The 24,378-nt window shown below is 36.8% G+C and overlaps 1 protein-coding gene across 2 annotated transcripts; it reads left to right on the plus strand.

Moving 5' to 3' along the window:
- Nucleotides 1-1,561: 1,561 nt before the first annotated feature.
- On the plus strand, nt 1,562-22,161 carry LOC106077996 (uncharacterized). Of its 2 annotated transcripts, XM_056017503.1 has the most exons (9): nt 1,562-1,992; nt 3,567-3,695; nt 9,127-9,225; nt 11,598-11,652; nt 13,405-14,050; nt 16,138-16,316; nt 17,079-17,174; nt 19,161-19,294; nt 20,747-22,161. In XM_056017503.1, the coding sequence occupies exons 3-9, from the start codon at nt 9,128-9,130 to the stop codon at nt 20,958-20,960; spliced, it is 1,422 nt and encodes a 473-aa protein (XP_055873478.1). In that variant the 5' UTR covers nt 1,562-1,992; nt 3,567-3,695; nt 9,127; the 3' UTR covers nt 20,961-22,161. The 2 variants fall into 2 exon arrangements, with proteins under 2 accessions (XP_055873478.1, XP_055873476.1); XM_056017501.1 differs by lacking the exon at nt 1,562-1,992 and having other exon boundaries at nt 3,556-3,695.
- Nucleotides 22,162-24,378: the final 2,217 nt, after the last annotated feature.

Below are 24,378 nucleotides of genomic sequence, written 5' to 3' on the forward strand. Positions count from 1 at the left end.
CGTAACCGGGATACAGATCAGCTTGACGTTTAGCACTGGTTGACTAGAACCTGGTCATACATCGGGTCAAGATGCCATTAGTTGAGAATCCGGGTTTTAGTTGAATGAATAGAACGTTTGAGTGTGAATCAATACAACCTGGGACCTACAACCTAGGACCTACAATGAATGGAAAGAACCAAAGACTCTAGAAGATTTAATATAAGCCAATGCTTGACAGAATTCGTTTGATACACAAGTCTGATTGATCGATATCTACATCTTCGATTTAAGACATTAGCCTGACAGTTTTCAAAGTTTAAGTAACTACCCGAGTCTACCTGCCAACTTATTTTTCACGTAAAATCAGTTCCTTTATAACAGTGATGCCCAACCTAATTCAGCCTGCGGGCCATTTAAATTTCCGACACTCGTGTCGCGGGCCACATGACCAAAATGGTTCTTGTAGATTCTTAATTTCCTTTTTATAAAGGCATAAGTGTTAAATCTCTTGGTACCAATTTAACGTAGGTAAAGATACATTTTTCAACCTTATATATATTCTTAATGGGTGGGGAGATTTTCTACACTTTTTACCGACGTTTCGGCGGGCCGGATGGAACCTCGTCACGGGCCGGATCTGGCCCGCGGGCCATATTTTGAGCATCACTGCTTTATAACTTTGCATTCGTGTACTCTTGAAGCTATATCTACATATCGAAGTCGTTCTTTCTTTTCTAGGCCGTAGAAGGCGTACATGGCATAGCAAGAACCAAAACTAAACACCCAACAACAGTCTTAAAAGTAGAAAGAAGTGGGTATTCTATTGTTTAACATATTGTAAAAACATGTCTATCAGCAAATATCATGAGGTTATAATTACGGTCACGATATCGGGACCTGACGGAAAGTTCCGAAAACTAAAAATAGAAGTCTATACCATGCGATAATATGCTCGAAACATCCGTAAACATGTGGTGGCTATTATTATTGAAGAGGAGGTAACAAAAAAAAAGGGAGATTAATTTTTATTTTCGTATAAACACATCTAGTCGCTTTCAATAAATACATTTTCATTTCAATCAATTTTTACTTTTGGATAAACTGTTGTGCTTTTTTATTCTATTAAATTCTATACATTATGTTTAACGCACAAATTGTAAGACAAATTTCCATATGGACAATAAAGATTATTATTATTATTATTATTAAACAAATTAAAGTACAAGTCATCTATTTATCGACTAAGTTCGTGTCTTTTCTTTCGGATTAACAAGTTGTTCACTGTGATTTTATTGTGTGACACCGCAACAGTATAGCTTTCTGTATTTATTCTAAAAAGTAAAACAAAGCCAACACACGTAACAGTAAAGTGTTTTTAAAAAGAGTTCGCAATGATCTAAGATACCTTCATGTTGAAATTCACAATTTAAATATAGATTATACAGATTGAAAAATTGTGTATTGGACGTCATTTCCGGATCTTGCCTCGAGCGTTTATGGGATACTCGTAAGGATAGACACGAAAAACTCTACAATGTCAAGGACGCTAAATCGATCTTAGATGTTGTCTGCTTAATACAAATAATAAAATAAAGAACTTCAATCGAGAGAAATTATCACATTTGATTCTTCAGTGCTGAAACATGAAGAAAATGATCATAAACCTATTAAAAAAAAAAACGAAGCTTATCCTTACTTCCTTCACTTTGTACACCAGTTACACCAAAAAAGTGAGGTTTTTTTTTTTACTGCCATATATGAAAATCTCAATTACAGACGGTAAGAGTGTTTGATGGACATCATTTCTGGATCTTGCCTCGAGCGTTCATGGGAGACTCGTGGGCTTAAACGTACTATATTGACCTTTTGTCTTTTAATTCATTGTCGTGGTTCGATGAATCAAATGCTAAGAGAATCAAAGGGTGATTCCTTGAATGAATGGAAATAAAGTCTACCAGACTACCACAAGTGTAAAGTAAAAATGAATCACTGTAGAGCAGAATTAGTAAGGTAAAACTTTATCATGATTGGTAGATGCGTTTGTCTTGCAAACATTAACAGCTCATTTTACAACGTAGATTTTGTTTGTATATGTTTAACGGAGTCGCGGCGGCGTAATGAAGAATGAATAGAGTTCCAGGCTCGAATCTCGGGGAGACTGGGATTTTTAATGTCTAGACCTTTAGGGCGCCCCCGAGTCCACACAGTTTTAATGGGTACCCGACATTAGTTGGGGAAAAGTAAAGGCGGTAGGTCGTTGTGCTGACCACATGACACCCTCGTAAGCAGTGGGCCACAGAAACAGATGACCTTTACACCATACGCCTTATAGACCACAAGATCTAAAAGGGGAACTTACTACTTATGTACTTAACATATGTAAGGTAAAAAATATAATCCTCTATAATGCCAGAATAAGGAAGAAATAACCTCCCCAGCCTCTCCTGAATTCTGCGACTATATAAATGCGAAACAAGCCGAAGCTCATTGTTTGCAACCATCAGCAGACTTTGAGTTTATCTACTCAAGTAACTTGAAGGAACAAAAAAAAAAAAGCAAAATATAAAAAGAAAAAATATATAAATACTTTTAAAAAAAGTTTGTATTAAATGTAAATCAATAAGTTTGAATTTGTCATTTAATCGATCCTCCATCTCTTGTTATGTTTGGCTAGGTATTTAAGTAAAATCAACTTCTTCTAATGTTTGACCATTCAACTGTATGCAGCATCTCGTACTATCTCCATCAACAAACTAGTATTTTGCTCTTTTCAGCATTGATTTCCATGCCAACTGCTGTACCTGCAGCATCTAATTTTGAAGTAAGATCTTGTTACCTGGATCTGCATTTTCTTTAATGAGGTCTTATTGATTTATGTTTTGTCGGGTGCAAGAAATAATTGTGCAAAATGTCAACTTTTAACAATTGTTTTACCAGCCAGACAGAGTGAGTAGATATAAGCTTTGTAAAAATACTTCAAAAAGATCAAGAAAGCGTATTTAAAAGCTCATTAAAAACTATATACCTTAATAACGTAAAATTAGCTTTGCTTTTTCGATATCACACAAAATTATTAATTACCAATTATTACTTACTTACTTAATGTTTTATTGAATGTTATGTTAGAAACAATAAGTAATTGTGCTAAGTTTCAACTTGATCCGAGAATGGGAAGAGGGAGAAATAACGTGTACAATTATCTATGAGGAAAAAACCCACATATTTAGTCACATCTCTTAATAATTAAGGATTAATTTCCCTTGTTGGTATCAAACAAAACAATTAATTACTAGTAAAACACCGACTAATTTGTTATTTTTCGAAATACTAATTGATGTCTTGTTAGGTACAATAATTAACTGCAGAGTTTCAACTTGATCCAAGAATAGGTGTGGGAGAACTTGAATAATCTTCATCGCGCAAGCCACATTTTCATCTCACATGTTCATCAAAGCGAGATTGAGAGAGAGAGAGAGAGGGAGAGAGAGAGAGAGAGAGAGAGAGAGAGAGAGAGAGAGAGAGCGTGTTAAAACAAGAGCACGCCACTCCATCACTGTCATTACCTCTCTCCCTTGTCATTTCAGTTGTCTTCAAGCGAACAAAAAAAAAAGTCTGTATTTGTCCTCCAGCTTATTAACTAGCTCTAGGGCGACGTTGAGGTGACCATGTCTTGCATTCCAATGGACGAATAACATAAACCTCGAATATGCAATGTAAGTTTCATTCTAGACACCTAGTAGTAACGTAGATCTTAAGCTAGATGTACATGATACAGTCTCATCTTATTATTATATTTTATTTTCTGAATTGCATCTTATCTTATTATCTTAAAAATTACAGACGTTCCTTCAAAGGAGAATTGAATGAAGTCCTACACGTATGCATCATATCCGTGCGCTAATCTAGTTGTGCATGTTGACTAGTGTACTCTGTATACTCTGTACTCTATGTACTCTGTGTATTCTGGTGTACTCAAATTCTTGTGTTTATTTAAAATTGTTAGACTTTTATAAATTGAATATACTTATAGGCAGGCTTAAAAAAGCAACAACTTTTTAAACTAAATGCGAAAAATGGTACCTGGTCATTTCATCCCCTGTCACTTCATCCCCGGTCACTTCATCCCCGGTCATTTCATCCCGGGTCACTTCATCTCCGGTCACTTCATCCCCGGTCACTTCATCCCCGGTCATTTCATCCCCGGTCATTTCATCCCCGGTCATTTCATCCCCGGTCACTTCATCCCCGGTCATTTCATCCCCGGTCACTTCATCCCCGGTCACTTCATCCCCGGTCACTTCATCCCCTGGTCGTTTCATCCCCGGTCACTTCATCCCCGGTCACTTCATCCCCTGGTCATTTCATCCCCGGTCACTTCATCCCCCGATCATTTCATCCCCGGTCACTTCATCCCCTGTCACTTCATCCCCGGTCATTTCATATCTGGCCACTTCATCCCAGGTCACTTCATCCCCAATCATTTCATCCCCGGTCACTTCATCCCCTGTCACTTCATCCCTTGGTCATTTCATCCCCGGTCACTTCATCCCCGGTCATTTCATCCCCGGTCACTTCATCCCCGATCATTTCATCCCCGGTCACTTCATCCCCTGTCACTTCATCCCCGGTCATTTCATCCCCGGTCACTTCATCCCCGGTCTTAGACTAAAAAAAGAACAGTCACAGCACACCCTAAAACGAAAGTAAAGGAACAGATGATGATGAGGATGAATGTGTAAAGTGAAACCGACAGACCGCAGTGTGTGCAACATTTAATACAACGAATAATGATCACGGAAACGCCGTGATGTGAAAGAGGAAGTCGTTTATTTCTTCAGCATTCTCAAATCGTGAGGCCCCGCCCCTCTAGGGCTGACAAGGTGCCGTGAAGTGCTCCTTTTTTTTCTTTTCTTTTATATTTACACTGGACAAAAAAAGCTGTTGAATTGGTGTTGTAGTTATAGATCCGTTTCGGAATGGGCTTATTGATAAAAAAAAAACAAAAAAAAAAAAAAACAAACGACACTATTATTGAAGTTTAAAGCTCAAATAGTTAGCTTAAGAAAAGCTACATCGTTCTATTTTCAAAGTAGAGCTTTATTTTTAAACAGACATATTGATACGTCCGTGCTAACCTGACTCTACATTGCTCTGTAGTCCTAAGTGTTTTCGGGAAAAAAACGTGTAATTCATTTCCATTTCATTTGCATTTGCTGGAAACCTTTGACAGATTTTATTCAGGCCTGTGGAGGGGAACATTATCATTGGCTTGGCGCTCAAATCCCAATTTGAGCTGAGTTGTGTTTGCTAAAGGCAGCACGGAAGACTTCTCACATGATACCCCCCCCCCCTCCTTCACATAAAGCGCTTGGACCAGAACGCACTGTGATTTGTACAAGAAAGGGATCCAAAACAAAAAGTCCAGCTTCAAAACGTCCTTCTTTACACGACGATGATCTCATGACGATTACCATCTTTATAGACATACTTGCGCTATATGTACTTCGGCAGTGATGAACAGCTGAAGATAATAGCACTTTATTTTCCTTAGCACAGTCTGCCAAAGAGCTCGCAGCTCAGCGGCTAAAAGCTGGCTAGAAGAAGAAGTACCTCGAAAGTCCTTGCAGCCTAGTAATTGTGTAATATTGACCAATGGGGCTCCCTCTTTTACCTTTACCTTTCCCTTAGTCTGTTGGACCGTTGGGGCACCAAGCAAGACTCTTCGACCGTCTGTTACCATTCCTCCCTGTCTTTTGGCTTAGTTAGAACCTCTTTCAATGGCAGGCCCGTCCATGCTGTCCTCCCATCGCTTTCTCTGTCTGCCTATTCTTCTTTTTCCTGGTGCTGTTCCCTGTAGGAACGTCTTTGCGAGCCCCGAAGATCTTGTAATATGGCCATAGATCTTAAGCTTGTGTTTTTTTTACCTGCCTAAAAAAGGAGAGAAGGCGTGATCAGAAATTCTCTAGTCTTGGGGCGTAACTATTAAAAGTATAAGAAGAAACGCTGACATTACGATACAGCCTCTAAAAAGTCCCTTAGGCAGACTGTGGCACACCGTGCTACAACCTGGCAGATCCTGCGGCGCTACTGATCCCAAACTGTATTGGATATTCCGTTCCTTTGGTCACATCAGCTGCGTGGAGAGGGGGAACTGCTGGGTGGGCGACATCGTTCCGACCATAAACAATGCCCAGGCTTTCATCTCACTTATTCAAAGCCCTAACCCAAAAAACTGGAGAGGACACTCCAGCTTCGCCTTTGGCGTCGGCCAAACACGGGAAGTGGCAGTCACCGGTTATAAGCTCAAATGCTAATTTGACGTAGAGCAGGGCGCCAGGGGCCACTTTCGTCGGTGGGAGGGATCCTAGGATTCCAATGGACAGCTACCGCCCGCCTCAAGCTGGTCAGCCACCAGCCAATAAGGTGCTGTCCCGTCATGCCTGTCTTCCTTGTTTGGGTACACGAGGATAGGACAAAATCTGAAAAGCAGGCACAAAGCCAACGTACCAGTCGACATGAAGAAAAAAAAGAGGAGCTCCACTCTTAATCTGGGCACATGGAATGTGCGTACTCTACAAACTGGACTTAATGAAAACAGCCTCTAAAAAGTCCATTGTGATAACACAAATCCCCAAACCAGACGTACAACAACACAGCATTCATCTGCGTGGTTAATTATCCCTTGATAACTAACGTTTTGATGGCTATTGTATCTTCTTCTAATATTGTGTCTATTTGAACCACGCCATTTTACAAAGCACACACAAATGTTACATTTCGCTTTTATATTAATACCACGGGCTGTTTTTACGCCATGCAGAAATCATTGCTTCTGTTACTTCCCTAGCCGCATATTAATAAAGTTTTTGATGCAGTTTCTATCTCTCCCCCCCCCCCGCTTCCTTTTACAATCTTACTTATTAGATAAACAGCAGCGTTTCGCAAACTGTAGGGCTGGGGTGAAATATGGACAGAGCTTTTTTTTTGCCTAGATTAAAATATGATTAGTAATTGCACTGTAGTTATAAATTCGCATTGTTTTATTAACCAACATCATTCCTTCACCTATCCCTTAGTCTGTTGGACCGTTGCGGCACCACAGTAGATCTCTTGATCATCTTTCTCCATTCCGATCTGTCTTTTGCCTTGACTAGAATTGCTGTTAATGACAGGCCCTTCCATTATTTGATTTATGTTGTCTTCTCATCGTTTTCTCTTTCTGCCTCCTTTTCTTTTTCCTGGTTCTGTTCCCTGACTACCTTGTTTACACATTTTATTATTAAATTAAAGGACAGACATTTCAAGCCGTTCTTTTGTTTGTGAGAGGTGCCTGGAACGAGATCGATTCAAACAGTGGCGTAGCTTGGTTTGGGCTTGGGTCCAAATTCGAAAGTCCTCACGGGCCCCCATTTGATGAATATCTTAAACGAATGTCCTATTATATTTTTACATTAAATGATGTCGAATGTTAAAATGCAGGGGCCTCTAAAAAGGTCACACCCCTGGGGACCCCAAATCTGTAGCTATGCCAATGGATTCAAAATGCTATTTTGAGGAAGACGTTTCACCAATGCCCGTCTAGAATCTACATTTCGTCAGATTGGTCACATTTCTCCAGAGAGACGTACAGTTCTTCTGTTGACATATTTTGCAAACAAATAAGTAAATACAAATAAAATAAAACAGGCCCGCTAAAAGACGTCGTGCTAAATACGACGACCAGCAAGCCTATTTCAAACGTACATACTATACATACACGCTACCTTGAATGTCTTTCACACTTCAGCATCTACCCATCAAGCCTCTTCTTTATTTACAAAGCTTTATATCAACTAACTCCGTCTGTCTGTCTGGGTGTATTCTTTTACTTTTTTTTCCCACTTCCAATTCTCGGATCAAGTTGAAATTTCGCACAATAATTCATTGTCGGAGACAATACACGAATCAATGAAAAAAAAATTAATCCGTGGCGTAGCTAGAGTGGGGAGGGAGGGCCCAAATGAGTGTTCGAAATTTGTTATTATATTAAATATTACTCCATTATGTCATGATGTCGAATGTCAAAATGCAGGAGTCCCTAAAGAAGTCAAGTCCTCCCGGGCCCTCCAATCCCTAGCTACGCCACTGTATTTAATAAATTGGTGGTAATTAGCTTTGTTTTATTGCGAAAAAGGTTCATTAATCTTGCAGTATTCAGATATATATGACAGTGATTGTGTGGTGATTTCCCTTATATAAGCTTTGTTTCTAAAAAAATTATATCCTAATTGTCTGGAGGCGCGGTGGCTGAGCGGTAAAGCGCTTGGCTTCCGAACCAGCGACCGGGTTCGAAGACTGGGAATTTTAATTTCGGAATCTTCAGGCGCCTCTGAGTTCACCCAGCTCTAATGGGTACCTGATGTTATTTGGGGAAAAGTAAAGGCGGTTGGTCGTTATGCTGGCCACATGACACCCTCGATAACCGTAGGCCACAGAAACATGACCTTTACATCATCTGCCCTATAGACCACAAGGTCTTCAAGGGGAACTTTACTTTTTTTATTCTAATTGTCTAATTAAATTTGACCTCGACATTTCCAACTAGGAAAAGTAATGCGTTGTAGACGCCAGGAGAAAGAATTTCTGAAGCTCAACATGCATAAATACTCTTAGCTCCGAAACACCGACAGAAGAGCTTATAGCGCTCGAGCAGACCCCACAATCTGGTTAAAGAAGGGGAGGGCGTGAACATCTTTTTTTTTTGGTCTTTGGGACCCTGGGCGTCATTAGTAAAAAGTGAGAAGCACTGATTTATAGGGTATTGCATTCACAGTGTACCAATCAGCGTACATGTCTTATTTTCAAAACAACATTAGGCTACGCAAACAGTGCATTTCATATTTCATAAGAAAATATTAATAGAAAACTTATCGTTCGCTTTGACTAGCAGTGAATAGTTTTTGGGTTAGAGAGTTTAACAACTCTATTTATTTTTGTGTTGAAACAATAGTTGCTGCGCTTTGTCGTCTGCTAGGCTAAATCTTATTTATAAAACTAAATCGTGCTCGAAAAAATACAACCCACCCAGTTCTTAGGAAAAGTATCTATAATCTAGGAATTGAAAATATTATTTGTCGATTATTATGCTTTTTTTTTATCTGACAGAATGAGCTTACGCTGGATATACGCTAGTATGAACAGATGGTACTTCTGTGCTGGTTGTCTGATTTCCAGTTTCTTTTTAAGTGTCGTCGTTTTAAGAACGTAAGTTCACTGTTCACATATGTACTGTTATATTAATACACTTTTTTGTTTTTATGGATCATTCTATGTTTTTACCCCTCACGTACATTTACGTGTAACAACTAGGCAAACTGTTGGTTTGTCTCCCCTGTTACTTTCATTCTCTCGCTCTCTTAATCTTTTATTGATTATTATTTCTAGTGGCTCCCAATAGCCGCTATTAGCTTTGTGTGATGACTGTCCGTCCGTCCGTCACGTTTACACCAAAGGAACAGTGAAAAATTGAAAATGAAAATCCAATAACATGATGTTTTAGATCTTTCAAATTCCTGATGCAACGGGTACTTTTTTCTTTTGTGAAAAAATGAAAAATTTAATTTTTAAAATTAAACATTCAAGCGTTTTTTTTTTTTAATTACACCATTTTGTACAACTATTCATTATTAATCGTAAAACAACAACAACAACAAAACAAACAAACAGGGGAGGCTTTATTAGTACATGTTCTGTGTACACAGTATATTTTTAACACATTTATGCCAAAGGTTTTTATTTGCTTCTAAAATAATGTTTAAAGAAATTTGTATCACTACATTAAGTTTTTTTTTTTTTCCTTTAGGCCTTGATTGAAAGATTGGCCATTAAAAAGACAACAATTAAATCTATTATATAATCATTCAATAACATCAGTTAGGCCAGGTTCACATTAAACCATACTTTCATAACTATAAGATCGTTAAATACCTATGGGTATTAACCATAGGTATTAACAATGTAATTATAATAACAATATATCTCCGTAACAATACAATAATATAGGCAATAATTTCGACACGTATACGTCTCTTCTATTTGTACGGACGGAGATGGGGCTGTTGTTTTTTTTTGATAGACTCTCTGTTTCATAGTTTCTAATATTTACGCTGAAAATAAAGAATACTGTCACCTCTTCTAGAGCCGATTTTGAGTTTGTTTTTTCAACACCAACTGTCTTTGTAATCTTGCTATTTTGTTTTTGTGTATTTATCTCATGTACTTTACTTCTGTATTGTACTGAAACTGAAAGGCATCTTTTTATTCTCCGTTTTTCGTCTTGCTTTCTTTATTTTCCTTAAGCTTTTCTCACTTCTTTTTTTCTTTTTTTCTCATTTGCCTTTTCTCTTCTCTTTTCTTCTCTCTCCTTACTTTTTCTTTCTCTCTCCTCTTTCTCTTTCCTTTTTTTTTCTCTTGTTTATTTTTCTTTTATCTCTTTTTTTTTTAATTTTCAAAACTTATATTAACTTAGTCTGTCTGTCTGTCTGTGTGGAATCCTATTTCCCATCGTCGGATCAAGTTGAAATTTCGCACAATTATTTACTATTGATGACAACATACAACTTATACAAGTAAATAAAAAACAAAATTACAAAGAGAGTTTGTGTTATCACACAAACTCAGAGGCAGTCCTCTTCTGATCCACCTATTAGCAAGGAATATTTTAAGGCGTGATTTTATTTTGATTGTCAGAAGTAATAATGTTTCAAAGATTCATTTCCCGTTGTAAAAAATTTTTTTTTTCTGTTTTAACGTTTCCGATGTTCGTTCAAAGTTAAAACTAATTAACTTACTTGTCCAAACCTCCCGCTGGGCGACGGAGGATGGCAGCGAGCAGAGTATGAACCAGGGACCGTCGAGATAATCAATCCAGCACTCTAACCGCAAGACCAAGCATTGCTGTTAACTTAATAACAAACTAATAGCCTATTATTGATAAAGAGATACATTACACATTACGGAATGACATGTACCGGATATGTACCATATGTCTGATGAACGATTTTAGATAATCTTTTGGTATTGATTTGTAATTGAAATTTTAAATAGTTTTTAAAAAGGCAGCACAGAAGCCTTCTCCCAGGTACCCTTTCCACCTCGCCCCCCCCCCCCATTAGTCCGCAAAAGTGACTGGGTCATAGCTCACTAACCATGCTATAAGCATGAAGGTTGCGCTAAACAAAAAAAACATTAATCCAAAATATTTTCAACCTCTCGAGTTTATTATTGTTAGTCTAGATCTATCACAAATTTAATTACAAGACTGATCCAAACGAATTGATTGCTATAGGTATTTTAATTTTTTTTTTCTCTCCTATCTCTTTAACGTCTTTTTCTTTCTTCTCTTCTATTTTCTTTCCTTTCCTTTCTTTTTTTCCCTCTTCCTTTATTCTTTTTTTCTCCGTCTCTTCTCTTTCTTTTTTTTCTCTTCACTTTCTCTTGTCTTTTTACTCCTGTCCTCTCAAATCTAGACTTGTCTGTGATATCTAGCCAGAGCAACATGTACAACTTTATGCATGCCATTTAACCAACTGCTGATCCTGGAGAATTGCAAAGTGAGACAATCCTTATGTTTTCAGTTTGCAGGGACCTGTAGTTAATTATGCCGTGGAATATGTCAATGACATCAGCCAGGTTTGTTATTTTGTTTTTTAAGTTTTAGTTCTGTAGAGAAACGTAAGAAAAACGTTACAAAAAATTTAGAACTAATTAGTCTTAACACTACCTAGGATTAGATTTAATAAAGTAAAAAAGTAAACTTCACCTTACAGACCTTTCACGATCTATATGGCAGATGATGTTAAGGTCATCTGTTCTTTGGCCAACGTTTACCGAGGGCGTCCTATGGCCAACGATCAACCGCCTTTAATTTCCCTCAACTAAAATCAGGTGCCCATTAGAGTTGGGTGGACTCAGTGGCGCCCTAAAAATCCCAAAATTCAAAATCCCAGTTACTCGTCGAGATTCGAACCCAGGATCCCTGGTTCGAAACAAATCGCTTCATCACTCAGACTCCCCCCCCCCCTGAGGTTAGTCAAAAAGAAATCAAAATCATTTTTATCCTGTTAAAAGTCTCAGGTACACAATTTTGTAATGATAAGGCAAGACTGTAACATTACCATCTTAAGAGAGGAACGAGATTGTTGTTGTTTTCTTTTAAGCAGACACCATTTCAAACAACTGAATATTTGTATTTGACTAAACACAGTCATTCCCAAACTTTTTCTTTAACGGATCACTTCGCACATTCTGAGTATTTAATGGACACTATGTTTATTTGTTTTTAGGGAGAATTATTCACGTGTTGGAATACTAGTTAATTATTCCAGTAGTTTGTGGAACACCTATTCAGGCCTCGCGGAACACTAGGGTTCCGCGGAACACAGTTTGAGAAACACTGGACTAAAGTAATACCATCAATAAATTCACTAAACTTAAATACATAGTTTATAAAATATTTTAAAAGTTTCGGATATTCCTTCAGAGTGAAAGATAATTTACTTTCCAGACCTCCCGCACTACCAGGCAGCCATTCTGAGATAGAAGACCATTAAGTAAAGTAGGAATAATACATACAACACTGAACCATAACTCACAAATACGAAAAAACAAATACAAACAAACACAACCTAATATTCAGAAAGAAATAAAGATAATAGCACATTTCTTATTCCAGATTCTAGGACAAATTCGTATAAGTGCTCTTTCTTCATTAGAGCATGGGAATGGAATGGGTGTTGTTACCGGTCGTTGACTTATAGCACCAAACTGCTAGTTAACTAAATCGTTGAAGGCGTAATGTATGTTAACTAATGACAATTCAAATAACTTGAATTTCATTTCTTTTGTGAACAAACTAAATAACACTGTATTTATAATATAAATAAAATTAAGTTAATGTGAAATCAAATAAATATACTAGATTTAGTAATAATTTTCTTTAACAAAAACTAGCTCACTACAATAACACAACACGTTCTGGAGTCGTCTGTCCTAACTAAGACCAATGGTGACAATGCCTCCTATCTTGCATCATTCACAACCAATCGCAAAACTCTTCATACCGTCACGCTATAAACTCACACAAACACACACTCCATAACAATGGGTTGCTTGAATCAGCCTGAAAAACAAAACCTATGACTTCGTAGAATTTAAGTCTTTAATTAAAATGCAAGATTAGATCGACACATGGATACGAGTAGGATGTAATTTTTTTTTTTTTTTTTTTTTAGGAATGTTTGTTATTTATATAATAAGATGCAGGATTTCTAAATGGATTTGTGTGTATTTGTATGATTAAGACATTATGTATTTAGTATTAAAATAGATATTCTTTTATTGTTAACAATAAATTTCTAGATCTACTTTACATTATCTTCACAGCTGATGACAACATTGCCATCAACAGAGCACCACCTTCGCGTGGTTACGCCTGGAGAAAACCTTCGTCCTGGCGAGCTCGAGGTCTATCTCCCCACCGCGGTCTTCTATCCAGACTTTCCGGCCAGAAACGGCTTCAACCTGTTCATGAACGGCTGGGTGCGTCACAAGAGTGACATGAGCTTCAAGTGTTGCTTGCTGCGCACGCTGCCCTCCGGTCAGCTGAACGGAGAGACCTTCACCGAGGTGCAGGCCTGGAACTACCACGAGTATGACCAGTGGCTGGTGGACATGCAGTCGGCCGAGTTTTCCTGCTCCATCTCCCGCAAGCAGATCGACTCCATCGGAGACGCCAATTTCACGCACGTCACGTTCGCGGAGACGTCCTGTTTGAGGGCGTCCAGAGACGTGATGAAGATCATTTACCCACCGAGGCAGGGAGCCACCGTGGGTCTGTGTTTGAAGATCTCCTACGATCACATAGATCCTCAGATGATGGTCGAGTGGTTCGAATACCAGAGACTCATGAACGTAACCAAAGTTTTTACATACACTTTCGATCTTGACGAACCAGCCATGCGTGTCTTTGAGTTCTATCAAAAACTTGGATTTCTAGAGATGCAACCAATCAATCCTGCTAAATCAAAATGTAAGTAAAATATTGATATGAGGAGCTCTATATCTATCAGTTTAGATATAATTGTGTATTTTGACCTTAGTATTATTTTTAATGTAAATATATAGTAATAGTAGGCCTACAGCTTTTACTCTATTAACTTTTGTCGTAGTAACGGTTATTCACAGTAATCTGCTCTTTGCTACAAATTTGGGTTTTAATTTAATTTTAAAGTGTTAAAAATTTGTCCAAAATTTATAACGTGGCTTTAAAATGTTTATTTTTTCAATGCTTCCGTATTATCTTATCTATTATATATCTTATAGCTTAGAGACGTTACTTCAAAAGAGAAGATAATTACGTCCTACGCAGTTCATGTGTTAATCCATGACTCAAACTCTGTGAGGTCGTTGGTTTTCCTGGCTGAATCAGGCAACCCATTACATTCTCAAACGGTACTCTGGAAGAAGGAACACTTGTCCGAATTAGTTCTAGCGTATGAAATAAGAAATATGCCTCTAGGTATATTCTGTGTACAAGATACACCAAAAAGCTTGCTATTTATGGATTAGCTTCCATTTTATGAAACTTTGTAGTGGTGGCTGACCTATGACACATGTACCAACAGTATTGCATTGAACGATTACAAGTAGCGTACTATTCTCAAGAGTCTTGGACTTTAGCTAAACTAATAAATCAACAGCTGACACTATCTGTGCATATTTTCCACCATTGGATGCAGCAGCCTATGACAAAAGTTACTGGTATCGTTTGTTATGACAATACGTCGGATTCCAGAATTATTATATCTGTGTAGAATTTTGTCAGAATTTGTCAAGTTCCCTTATTTACATGACATGGGACAGAACTCTGATGGAGACATAAACAAATACATCTGAAAACAGGGTGTCTATTTGCTGTAAGGCCTTACTACAAACATGACTCAGTTGTCCTGCCAGCATGCAGTGTCAACATATTTGTTTGGCTCAAACACTTGCGGCGTTGTCATGGTGCGTGTTTCTCTAAAATTTCCTTCGTGTCAACAGGACGGAAAGTCAGACAAAGCTAGAGACAGACAAAAAGACATGTTCTTTCAGTTTTCAATGCTTATTATTTATTTTTATTTGTGTGTGAGCGCGATACTCTTCTGAATTTAAAAAAAAAATTTAGAAAATTTAGTTCATAATTTTGTTCATAATATGACATATTTCTCATAATGTTCATTACTGATGTAGTTGAAGTATATAGTTGCTAAGGAACACCTCCCAGCTCCCCTCCCAGATTTGTCAATATGTATCTATCTCTTGGTGCCATTACAAGCTACAATTTTCATTTTTTACTGCATAAAATGTAGTCAGTTTTGAAGCAAAAGCGAATATGCGGCATCTGTAAAAATCCTAAATACTAGTTACCCCTTGCTTTTGATCTGAGGTGGGATATCTAGAGCAGATCGTGTACAGCTCATCTGTCTCTATGCTTAACGAAAGATCGTCTCTCGAGAGGTAAAATGCCATAACCATGTGGCCAGCACAACGACCAACCGCATTTACTTCTCCGGTGTGTGTCAGGTACCCTAGTTATTTGGACTCAAGGGCGTCTTAAAAATCCCACAGTTCATATCCCAGTCTTCACCGGAATTTAAACTCCTTACCTCTCGTTTCAGCAGCCAAGCGCTTTATTACTCAGCCACCACGACCTATTTTGATCTGAAGGGCAGAAGTATGGAGACATACATACATACATACATACATACATACATACATACATACATACATACATACATACATACATACATACATACATACATACATGCATACATGCATACATACATACATACATACATACATACATACATACATACATACATACATACATACATACATACATACATGCATACATGCATACATACATACATACATACGCACATACATATATACATACATACAGACAGACAGACAGACAGACAGACAGACACACAGACAGACAGACAGACAGACAGACAGATAGATAGATAGATAGATAGATAGATAGATAGATAGATAGATAGATAGATAGATAGATAGATAGATAGATAGATAGATAGATAGATGGATAGATATGAAAATATTTTTTGTTTCTAGTTGGTCCAAAGCGAGGCTACAAGCGGCCCAGATTTGAGCAACAAGCCTGGGTGGATGAGGTCATGGCTGCTAACGATTGTAAACATCGTATGTCCGGCTACGATTACGTCATAGTGATGGACATTGATGAATACATAGTTCCACATCCACCTCTAAAATCCTACTATGATATTTTAAAGGTAATATAATAACTGTTTATAATGTATAATGATTGTTGTACCATTGTAGAGAATGGTTTGTTTTGTATGATAGAAATTTCTACAAATCAAACTGGAGCATAAAACTAAAATATTATTTAACCTTGTTTAGACCAATATTAGAATATGCCTCCTCTGTTCGGGACCCTCAGCTCAAGAAAATAAAAAAAACTAGAACAAACGCAAAGTTGAACAGTGAGATTTATAACAAACGAATATTCACATTTGACTAGAGTAACACCTTCAGTAAAATAAATAAATTTAGAGACACTTCAGGACAGAAGAATAAAAAGTAAAGTAGCTATGATACATAAAACATAAACCATAATTTACAAATAGAAAAAAAAACACAATAAAATACTCAGAAAGACACAAAGCTAGAGGCATATTTCTTATTTCATATGCTAAGACTAATTATTACAAGTGCTCCTTCTTCCCCAGTGCAATTAGAGAATGGAATAGGTTGCCTGAATTAGAAAGGAAAAAAAAGACTTAGCAGAGTTTTAATTCACTGATTAACATGCATGACTAGACTGACACAAGAAATGCGTAGAACGTAATTATCTTCTCTTTTAAAGTAACGGCTGTAGTCTATAAGATTAGATCAGAACAATATGTGTAATGCAAACTAAGGATCACATCCTTAGACACAAATAATTTAGGAATATAATAACCAAAACAGTATAGATAACACAAAATATAATGTCAATGAAATTAATGCAGATAACTTTATATTATTCACAGGAAGCTTCGAAACTGAAGCCGAATGCTGGAGCTTTTGGGTTCGACTCCCATGTAGTTATGCTAGATTGGGGAGCAACACGCAAGTCACCATTGAACGTAAGTCAAGAAGAAATCTTTCACATGCGTACATTTGTACCAAATGTACATTTTGGGTCCAGAAATATACACTTTATATTTTTTTTTGTTACAATGTCTGGAAAAGGCTTAAAGGAACCCCAATACTTGTGTAAAAACACTAAAGTAGAAAAAAAGACATTAGTTACATCCCTTGTAGAAAGTTAATTCCACTTTCAAACTTACGGTCTTAAGAACACATCAAGAACAGCTCGTCCGTTTACGGTTAATGAGGGTGGCAAGTCGCCAGCACAACGACCAACCGCCTTCACTTTCCTCAATTAATGACAGGTACCCATTAGAGTTGGGTAGAACTAGTGACATCTTTAGGATCCCAAAGTTTGAGATCTCCTGTCCTCAACGAGATTTGCACTTTATGCCGTGTTGTGTATTGCAAATGGACAACATTAAAGTGTCTCTGACTGAAGAGTCCAAAATCTTTATTATGAATAATAATAATAATAATAATAATAATAATAACAACAATAATGATATTAATAATAATAATCTTTATTATCCATAAGGAAATTTGGCTTAAAATTTGTGCATTACACCAAACAAAACAATATAACTAAAGAAAACAAAAATATACATTCACACCAGACTCACCGAAAAGTTAAAACATGTAGCTACTCAGAAACACAGACTATTAAGTGTTAGGTCGTATTGGCTGAGTGGTTAAACACACATGAGTTCATATAACTCTAATGGAGAGCTGATATTATTTTTGGCAAAAGTAGTGACGATTGGTCGTTGTGCTGGCCACATGGTACCATAGAATCAGGTGGCATTTACATTGTCTGAAAGATTTGAATTGAATGATTGAGTTAAAAGATTTGAGTCAATAAATTCAACAAAGAGAGCATCTTTAAAGATAAAATGTTTGTGTCTGTTTGTTTTTGCTATCGGTGTCTTGTATCTCTTTTGTGATGGTAAAATCACAAAATCCTTACACAAAAGGTGATTATTTATTTCTAGGATCTTATTAACTTTTTTATAGATGTTTGTCTCAAACAACTGCCCAAATGGGTTTTGTTTTTTTGGCAATGATTTTACCAGCAGCATTTAGGATTCTATAAAGTTTATTTACATTTTTAATGCTCAGATTGCCATACCAGGCAGTGATATTGAAACTTAAAATATTGCAGATGTGAGCGTGATAAAACATTGCCAAGGCCTTTTCGCTAACATTAAACGAGGACAGTTTTCTTAGTAATCGTAATCTTTGCTGCTTTTTATTGCTGATATAATCAGTATTTGCAGTAAAATTTAGTTTATTGTCTAGGATAGTACCAAGGTATTTAAAAGTTTGCACTATTTCAATAGTCTCTCCAGCTACAGAAACAATATCATTTTCCTTCTTTTCCCTACGAAAATCGATTATCATTTCTTTGGTTTTTTTTTTTACATTTAATGATAAAAAATGAGCTTAACAGTATTTTTCAATATGTTCTATTTCTCTGAAATACTCATTTACGCCTGAGCTCTCTGGGAGCAGGGCAAGAAGAGCCGCATCATCAGCTAAAAGGACTATCGGATTGAAAATCCTTGGTGTACAAAATGAACCACAATGACGATGTCACAGTCCCCTGGGGCGCCCCTTTGTTAACTATGCGTGCATTTGATATAACATTGTTTACCCTAACCCTCTGAGATCTCTGGGTCAAAAATTCATTAGCCCATAGTATTATGTATGGACTAATCTTCAATGCTTTCATCTTTTCAATGAGTAAATGAAGTTATATAAGTTATATATATATAAGAAAAATAAAACACGAATCAATTCAAAAAATTTACCAAATAATTAGTCATTTAGTACTAATTAATTAATTTTGTTTTGTATAGCAGAAAGGGAGCTACACCCTCTAACATTCAGTAAATGGCAGTAATTAGCGGTTCTTTCCCTTAGATAAGCTTTGTTTTATATAAAAAAATATTCTTTTTCCTTTTTCTTGTTTATATGTACAGATTATGCGCTATGTCACAAGAACCACTAAAGCGAATTATGATGGCGTTGACCGAAATAGCCGGTGGGCATTCATGCCGATGAGAATTTACTATGCAAAGAATAATCAGGTTATTGTCCGAAATCCATACACAGAGTAAGTACTTCCAGTCCATGACCTATAAAACATCTCTCTCATACTTACTCGTTTAGTTATATCTGAACGTAAGCATGGGTTCCCATTTCATCAATGCAAATACAGTGGCGTAGCTAGGGTGGGGGAAGATGGGGGAATTTGAAAATCCCCCCGGGCCCCCAAATTAAAAATTAAATATTACGCAAAATGCAGGGCCCCCAAACGAAGGAAAATTCCTAGCTACGCCCCTGTGCAAATACTATTATGTTATACGAATCATGTTCTTTAATGCAAACATGTACTTTGTTTATGTGGCCTATGACCCAAGAACATTATTACCACTATTAGAATATTTAAGAAGGAAAGAAACTGAAGTGTTGCACCTTCACCTATACCTTAATGTGTTGGACCTTTGGGGCACCTCACATGATCAGTCGACCGCCTTTCTCCATTCCTCTATCTTTTGCCTTGACTATAATCTCTTTCCATGACAGGTTCGTCCATTCTTTTGGTGTTGTCCTCCCATCACTCTCTGTGTCTGCCTCTTCTCCTTTCTCATGCTACTGTTCCCTGCAGGGAGGTCTTTGCGAGACCTGAGGACTTCGTAATATGAATACATTTCAGGAGAGGCAGTAGGCCTATATGCTTTAGGGGAATAAAGAATGTCGCATTTCACTTCCTAGTGTGGAGATCTCTAATCTGGTTCTATAGAATTTGTACTGATCAGAACATTGGTTGCGTGTTTCTGTACTCGTAGTATTACTAACCGTTATAGCTAATGTTGCTCTATAAGTATAAATAAATCCAACACTGGATCTATAGCATTCCAACATAAGCCCAGGAATTACCAATTTGCTTTCCTAAGCTATTTTAAAAAGGAAAGATAAAATGTCTCCCTTTATGTAATAGGCTATAAAAATATATTTATGAGATCTTAATTCTTTTATAATGGTATGTCTCTGAATGCATTATATATTTAAATAACTTAAATAAAAAAGCTTAAATTTACTTAAATAACTCTTTACTCGTACATATTTATTATTATCTAATAGTCAGACCTCTTTTATCAATGTTACATTAGGTCTCTTTTTTTCCCCATTTTCCATTTGTAAGACTACATTGAGGTCTCTGTTTTATTTTTATTTTACATTAGAACCACAGAAAAGTAACTTTTTTTTAAAAAAAAGTTACATTGGTAGTACTACTACAGGGAGGTCTCTGTTTTTTTCCACTTCATTTTACATTTAAATGCATTTAAATGTGACTAGAGGGAGGTCTCTTTTTTAAGTTTCATTAGTAAAACTACAGGGAGGTCTATTTTTTAAGTTTCTTTAGTAAGATTAAAGGGAAGTTTGCATTTTTTTTCTTCCTTTTAATCTGTTTTTTCTCTCAATGTTACATATCAAGTGCATGTTTTTATTGAATAGCTTTCTAATCTTTGCAACCCATTTTTTTACAATTTGATTCTTCTAGTTACTTCATCCCTCACTCTATGTATACACTACTCCACTTCCGGTTCTGTAAGAAAACCTGGACTGGCTGTAGAGATCGAGAGAGAACCAGGGATGACGTCATTCTGCCCTATGAAAACATCCTGGTGCAAAACATGCGCAAGTTGCCACTGGACGAGATCCTCTACAACAGCACAAGTCTGTCTGGTCGTTTGAGAGACTGGTCAGCTCGGTGATCTGGGCTAACATTAGTTGGTTGTTGATTGAACTTTGAACTGTGTGCTTTACGTCTTACAGTGTTGTTATTTAATTAGCAGTAATTCTAAATGAGTCCAATATTTGGGCCTAATTGTGCCTTAGCTTACTCAAACTATGAAGAAAACAGTTAAACCTGTCCAAATTAAAAAGGGAATAAAATACGCAGTTGAAATGTATACACTCTAGATTTTACTCTAGAAGATGACAGAAAAACGGATTGAAGGACAGACAGAAAATCAGATGGAGGAGGGATGGACTGAAGGTAGAAGGAGCAATGGACTGATAGTAGAAAGAAGGAATGATGGTAAAGGAGGGATGGACTGATGGTAGAAAGAGGGAATGATGGTAAAAGGAGGATGGACTGATGGTAGAAGGAGCAATGGACTGATAGAAGAAATAGGGAATAATGGTAAAAGGAGGGATGCACTGATGGTAGAAGGAGCAATGGACTGATAGAAGAAATAGGGAATGATGGTAAAAGGAGGGATGCGCTGATGGTAGAAAGATGGAATGATGGTCAAAGGAGGGATGGACTGATGGTAGACGGAGCAATGGACTGATATAAGAAATAGGGAATGATGGTTAAAGGAGGGATGGGCTGATGGTAGAAAGAGGGTAGTAGAAAGAGGGAATGATGGTAAAAGGAGGGGTGTACTGATGGTAGAGAGGGAATGATGGTAAAAATAGGGAGGGACTGATGGTAGAAAGTGGGAATGAAAGTAAAAGTAGAGATGGACTGAAGGTAGAAGAAGAAAAGGAATGATGGTAAAAGGAGGGATAGACTGATGGTAGCAAGAGGGAATGATGGTAAAAGTAGAGATGGACTGAAGTTAGAAGGAAAAAGGAATGATGGTAAAAGGTGGGATGGACTGATGGTAAAAGAAGGGATTGAATGATGGTAGAAGGAGAGATAGAGGGATGGTAGGAAGAAGGGATGGTAGAAGATTATGCTATAAATATGAGTATAGGCTAGTCAAGAAAATGAGAGATGATAAAGTGAATGTGTTGTGTTTGTGTATGAGGGAATAAATGTGTGTGTTGGATTGTGTGAGATGTGTGTGCGTGAGAGAGAGAGAGAGAGAGAGAGAAAGAGAGAGAGAGAGAGAGGAAAGAGCGGAATGAAATTTGTGAACTGAATTGATTGGCTTAAAGATCTATAATAAATATGGTTTTAATTGATACTATTGTGGCTCTTGTTTAAAGTTATAGTAACAAACTTGTTAATGTGAGACGCATCCTGTTCCATTGTTTGTACTTTGGAAAGAAATAATTTATTATCAAATTGTAATAGACTCAGTGACTACCACTACACTGATTTGTTTTGTGAAAATAATAATATCACTGCTCCCTATCGAAAGTGCTCAAAATTAAATATTATATATATATATATATATAATTAAGAGTAGTTGGCTTTTCTGGCTGATTCACACAGTCCGTTTCATGCTGTAGTGGCACTAGAAAAGAACTATAAGAAGTTGTCCTAGCATATGGAATAAGAAATGTTCTAGCCTAAAATACGTGTGCACGTTGAAAAGATCTACCTTCATGTCATAATATTAGATGTCATTCTACTGAAGCCGCGGAAGATGAAGACTGGGATTTTTTTATTTCGGGATCATTAGAGCGTCTCTGAGTCCGCCCAGCTGTAGTGATGTTAGTTGACACCCTCGCATCAAAAACAGTAGAGAAATGTTGTCCTTAGTAGAAAGAACAATAATAAATGTAACCCGTGATATAGACAAAATATAGACTAAATTCACAATTAATGTGTTGATATTTACCCCTCATAGTAGAAATATCGCGTCACTAAAAGTGGGGATAAATCTTCGCCAGATAAAAGTAACAGCACTTCCAAAATTTTACGATACTCAATAATAGTAATAAGGCATTGCCTCATAGTCATAAGTTTGAGGATGAGTGCAAACCCAGTCGCGACCTGCCACATCTGATGCAGACAGAGCCGTTATCCTCGGGGGTCTATCAAATTTTTCTATTCAAGGTCAAAGCTTGTCTTATCACAATATAATTATCCTTCGATTCTTCAAGAGTGACTAAGAAAGGATATGGAGATGCTTGCAAACAATCAGAATCATTTTAGTACCGGTCACTAGAATAAAGATGTCAACACTATGACGACCGTAACTAACTAGAAATCGCGAAGGTTATCTCCGTTTCTTATTTCAAAGCTTATATCAACCCACCCTGTCTGTTTGTCCGTCTGGTAAAAGTGTGTACACGTTATTTCTTCTACACCCATTCTCAGATCAAGCTGAAACTTCGCACAATTATTCATTGGCATAGACAAGACATCAACCAATTAAAAAAAAGGAACAAACTAGACAAGTAATTACTGGTAATTCATTTTTTAATAGCAACAGTTGAAACTAATACTTCAGTATTCACATATATTGCTAAATTTGTTGGGTTTAGTCCCCTTAAATAATTGTTAACGCTATTTCTCCCTCACGTACTCTCCGATCAAGCTGATACTTTAAACACTTATTTATTGTACCTAACAAAACATGAATCAATAAACACAAAATACTCAATTAGTCAATTAATTATTGGTAATTAATTAATTTTGTTTGATATTGAATAAGGGAAATAGCCTGCACATTATTTGTGGGTATAGTTTTAAGGACAGAGTTCTTCCATTTAGTTAAGCTTTGTTTGTTTTTGAAATGATTTATATATTTTGCTTGTTTTATAATATTCTTCTACGTCACATCGCTCAGTAATAAAATACCTTTTGCAAAAGATAAGGCGAGGCCCAGCAACGGTCAGGATTGTCTATTAAAGCCTTGGCTCGTCTGACTTGACCCCTGTGTTACCCAAGTGATTGTATAGTTCTATCGGCCGGTGTTATTATTATGATCATTACTTTGTTAATATCTATAAGTATTCAATGACCTGATTGTTATGAAGATATGGTTCAGTGTGAACATGCCCATAAATGATGTGATCATCTAGTTGATGGCTGACCTACAGACAAGAGAGCTGGTCAATGGCTAATCGCTCATTCCTGGTCTCTGAAAGAAGTTGTTCCCTTTGGTTAAGTGACTGAAGAGCTTCTTACCTCCCGTGGCATTGATATCGTCATCTATAGAAAAAAACAACTCTAAAACAATGCAATTAAATGTTGTGTTTGAAAAATGAAATCAATAAATTCATTTAAAAATGCATTCTGAAATATAACCTCACGTTTTTTTTTTTAATGCCGGTATTGTTAATAGTAAAGAGTTATTTAAATTCTGTACTTCAATATTTAATTTAAATAAAACGATTCGTTTTCAGAACATAACAAGCAAAATTTTTAAAAAAATATTTAAAACAAGATTACAAAGAGAGTTCCTGTTGTCGTGTTTGCTTAAAGTCGGTCGCTACTTGTTACGCTAC

This window comes from Biomphalaria glabrata, chromosome 18 (genome assembly GCF_947242115.1).
Source record: "Biomphalaria glabrata chromosome 18, xgBioGlab47.1, whole genome shotgun sequence".
Classification (NCBI taxonomy): Eukaryota; Metazoa; Mollusca; class Gastropoda; family Planorbidae; genus Biomphalaria; species Biomphalaria glabrata.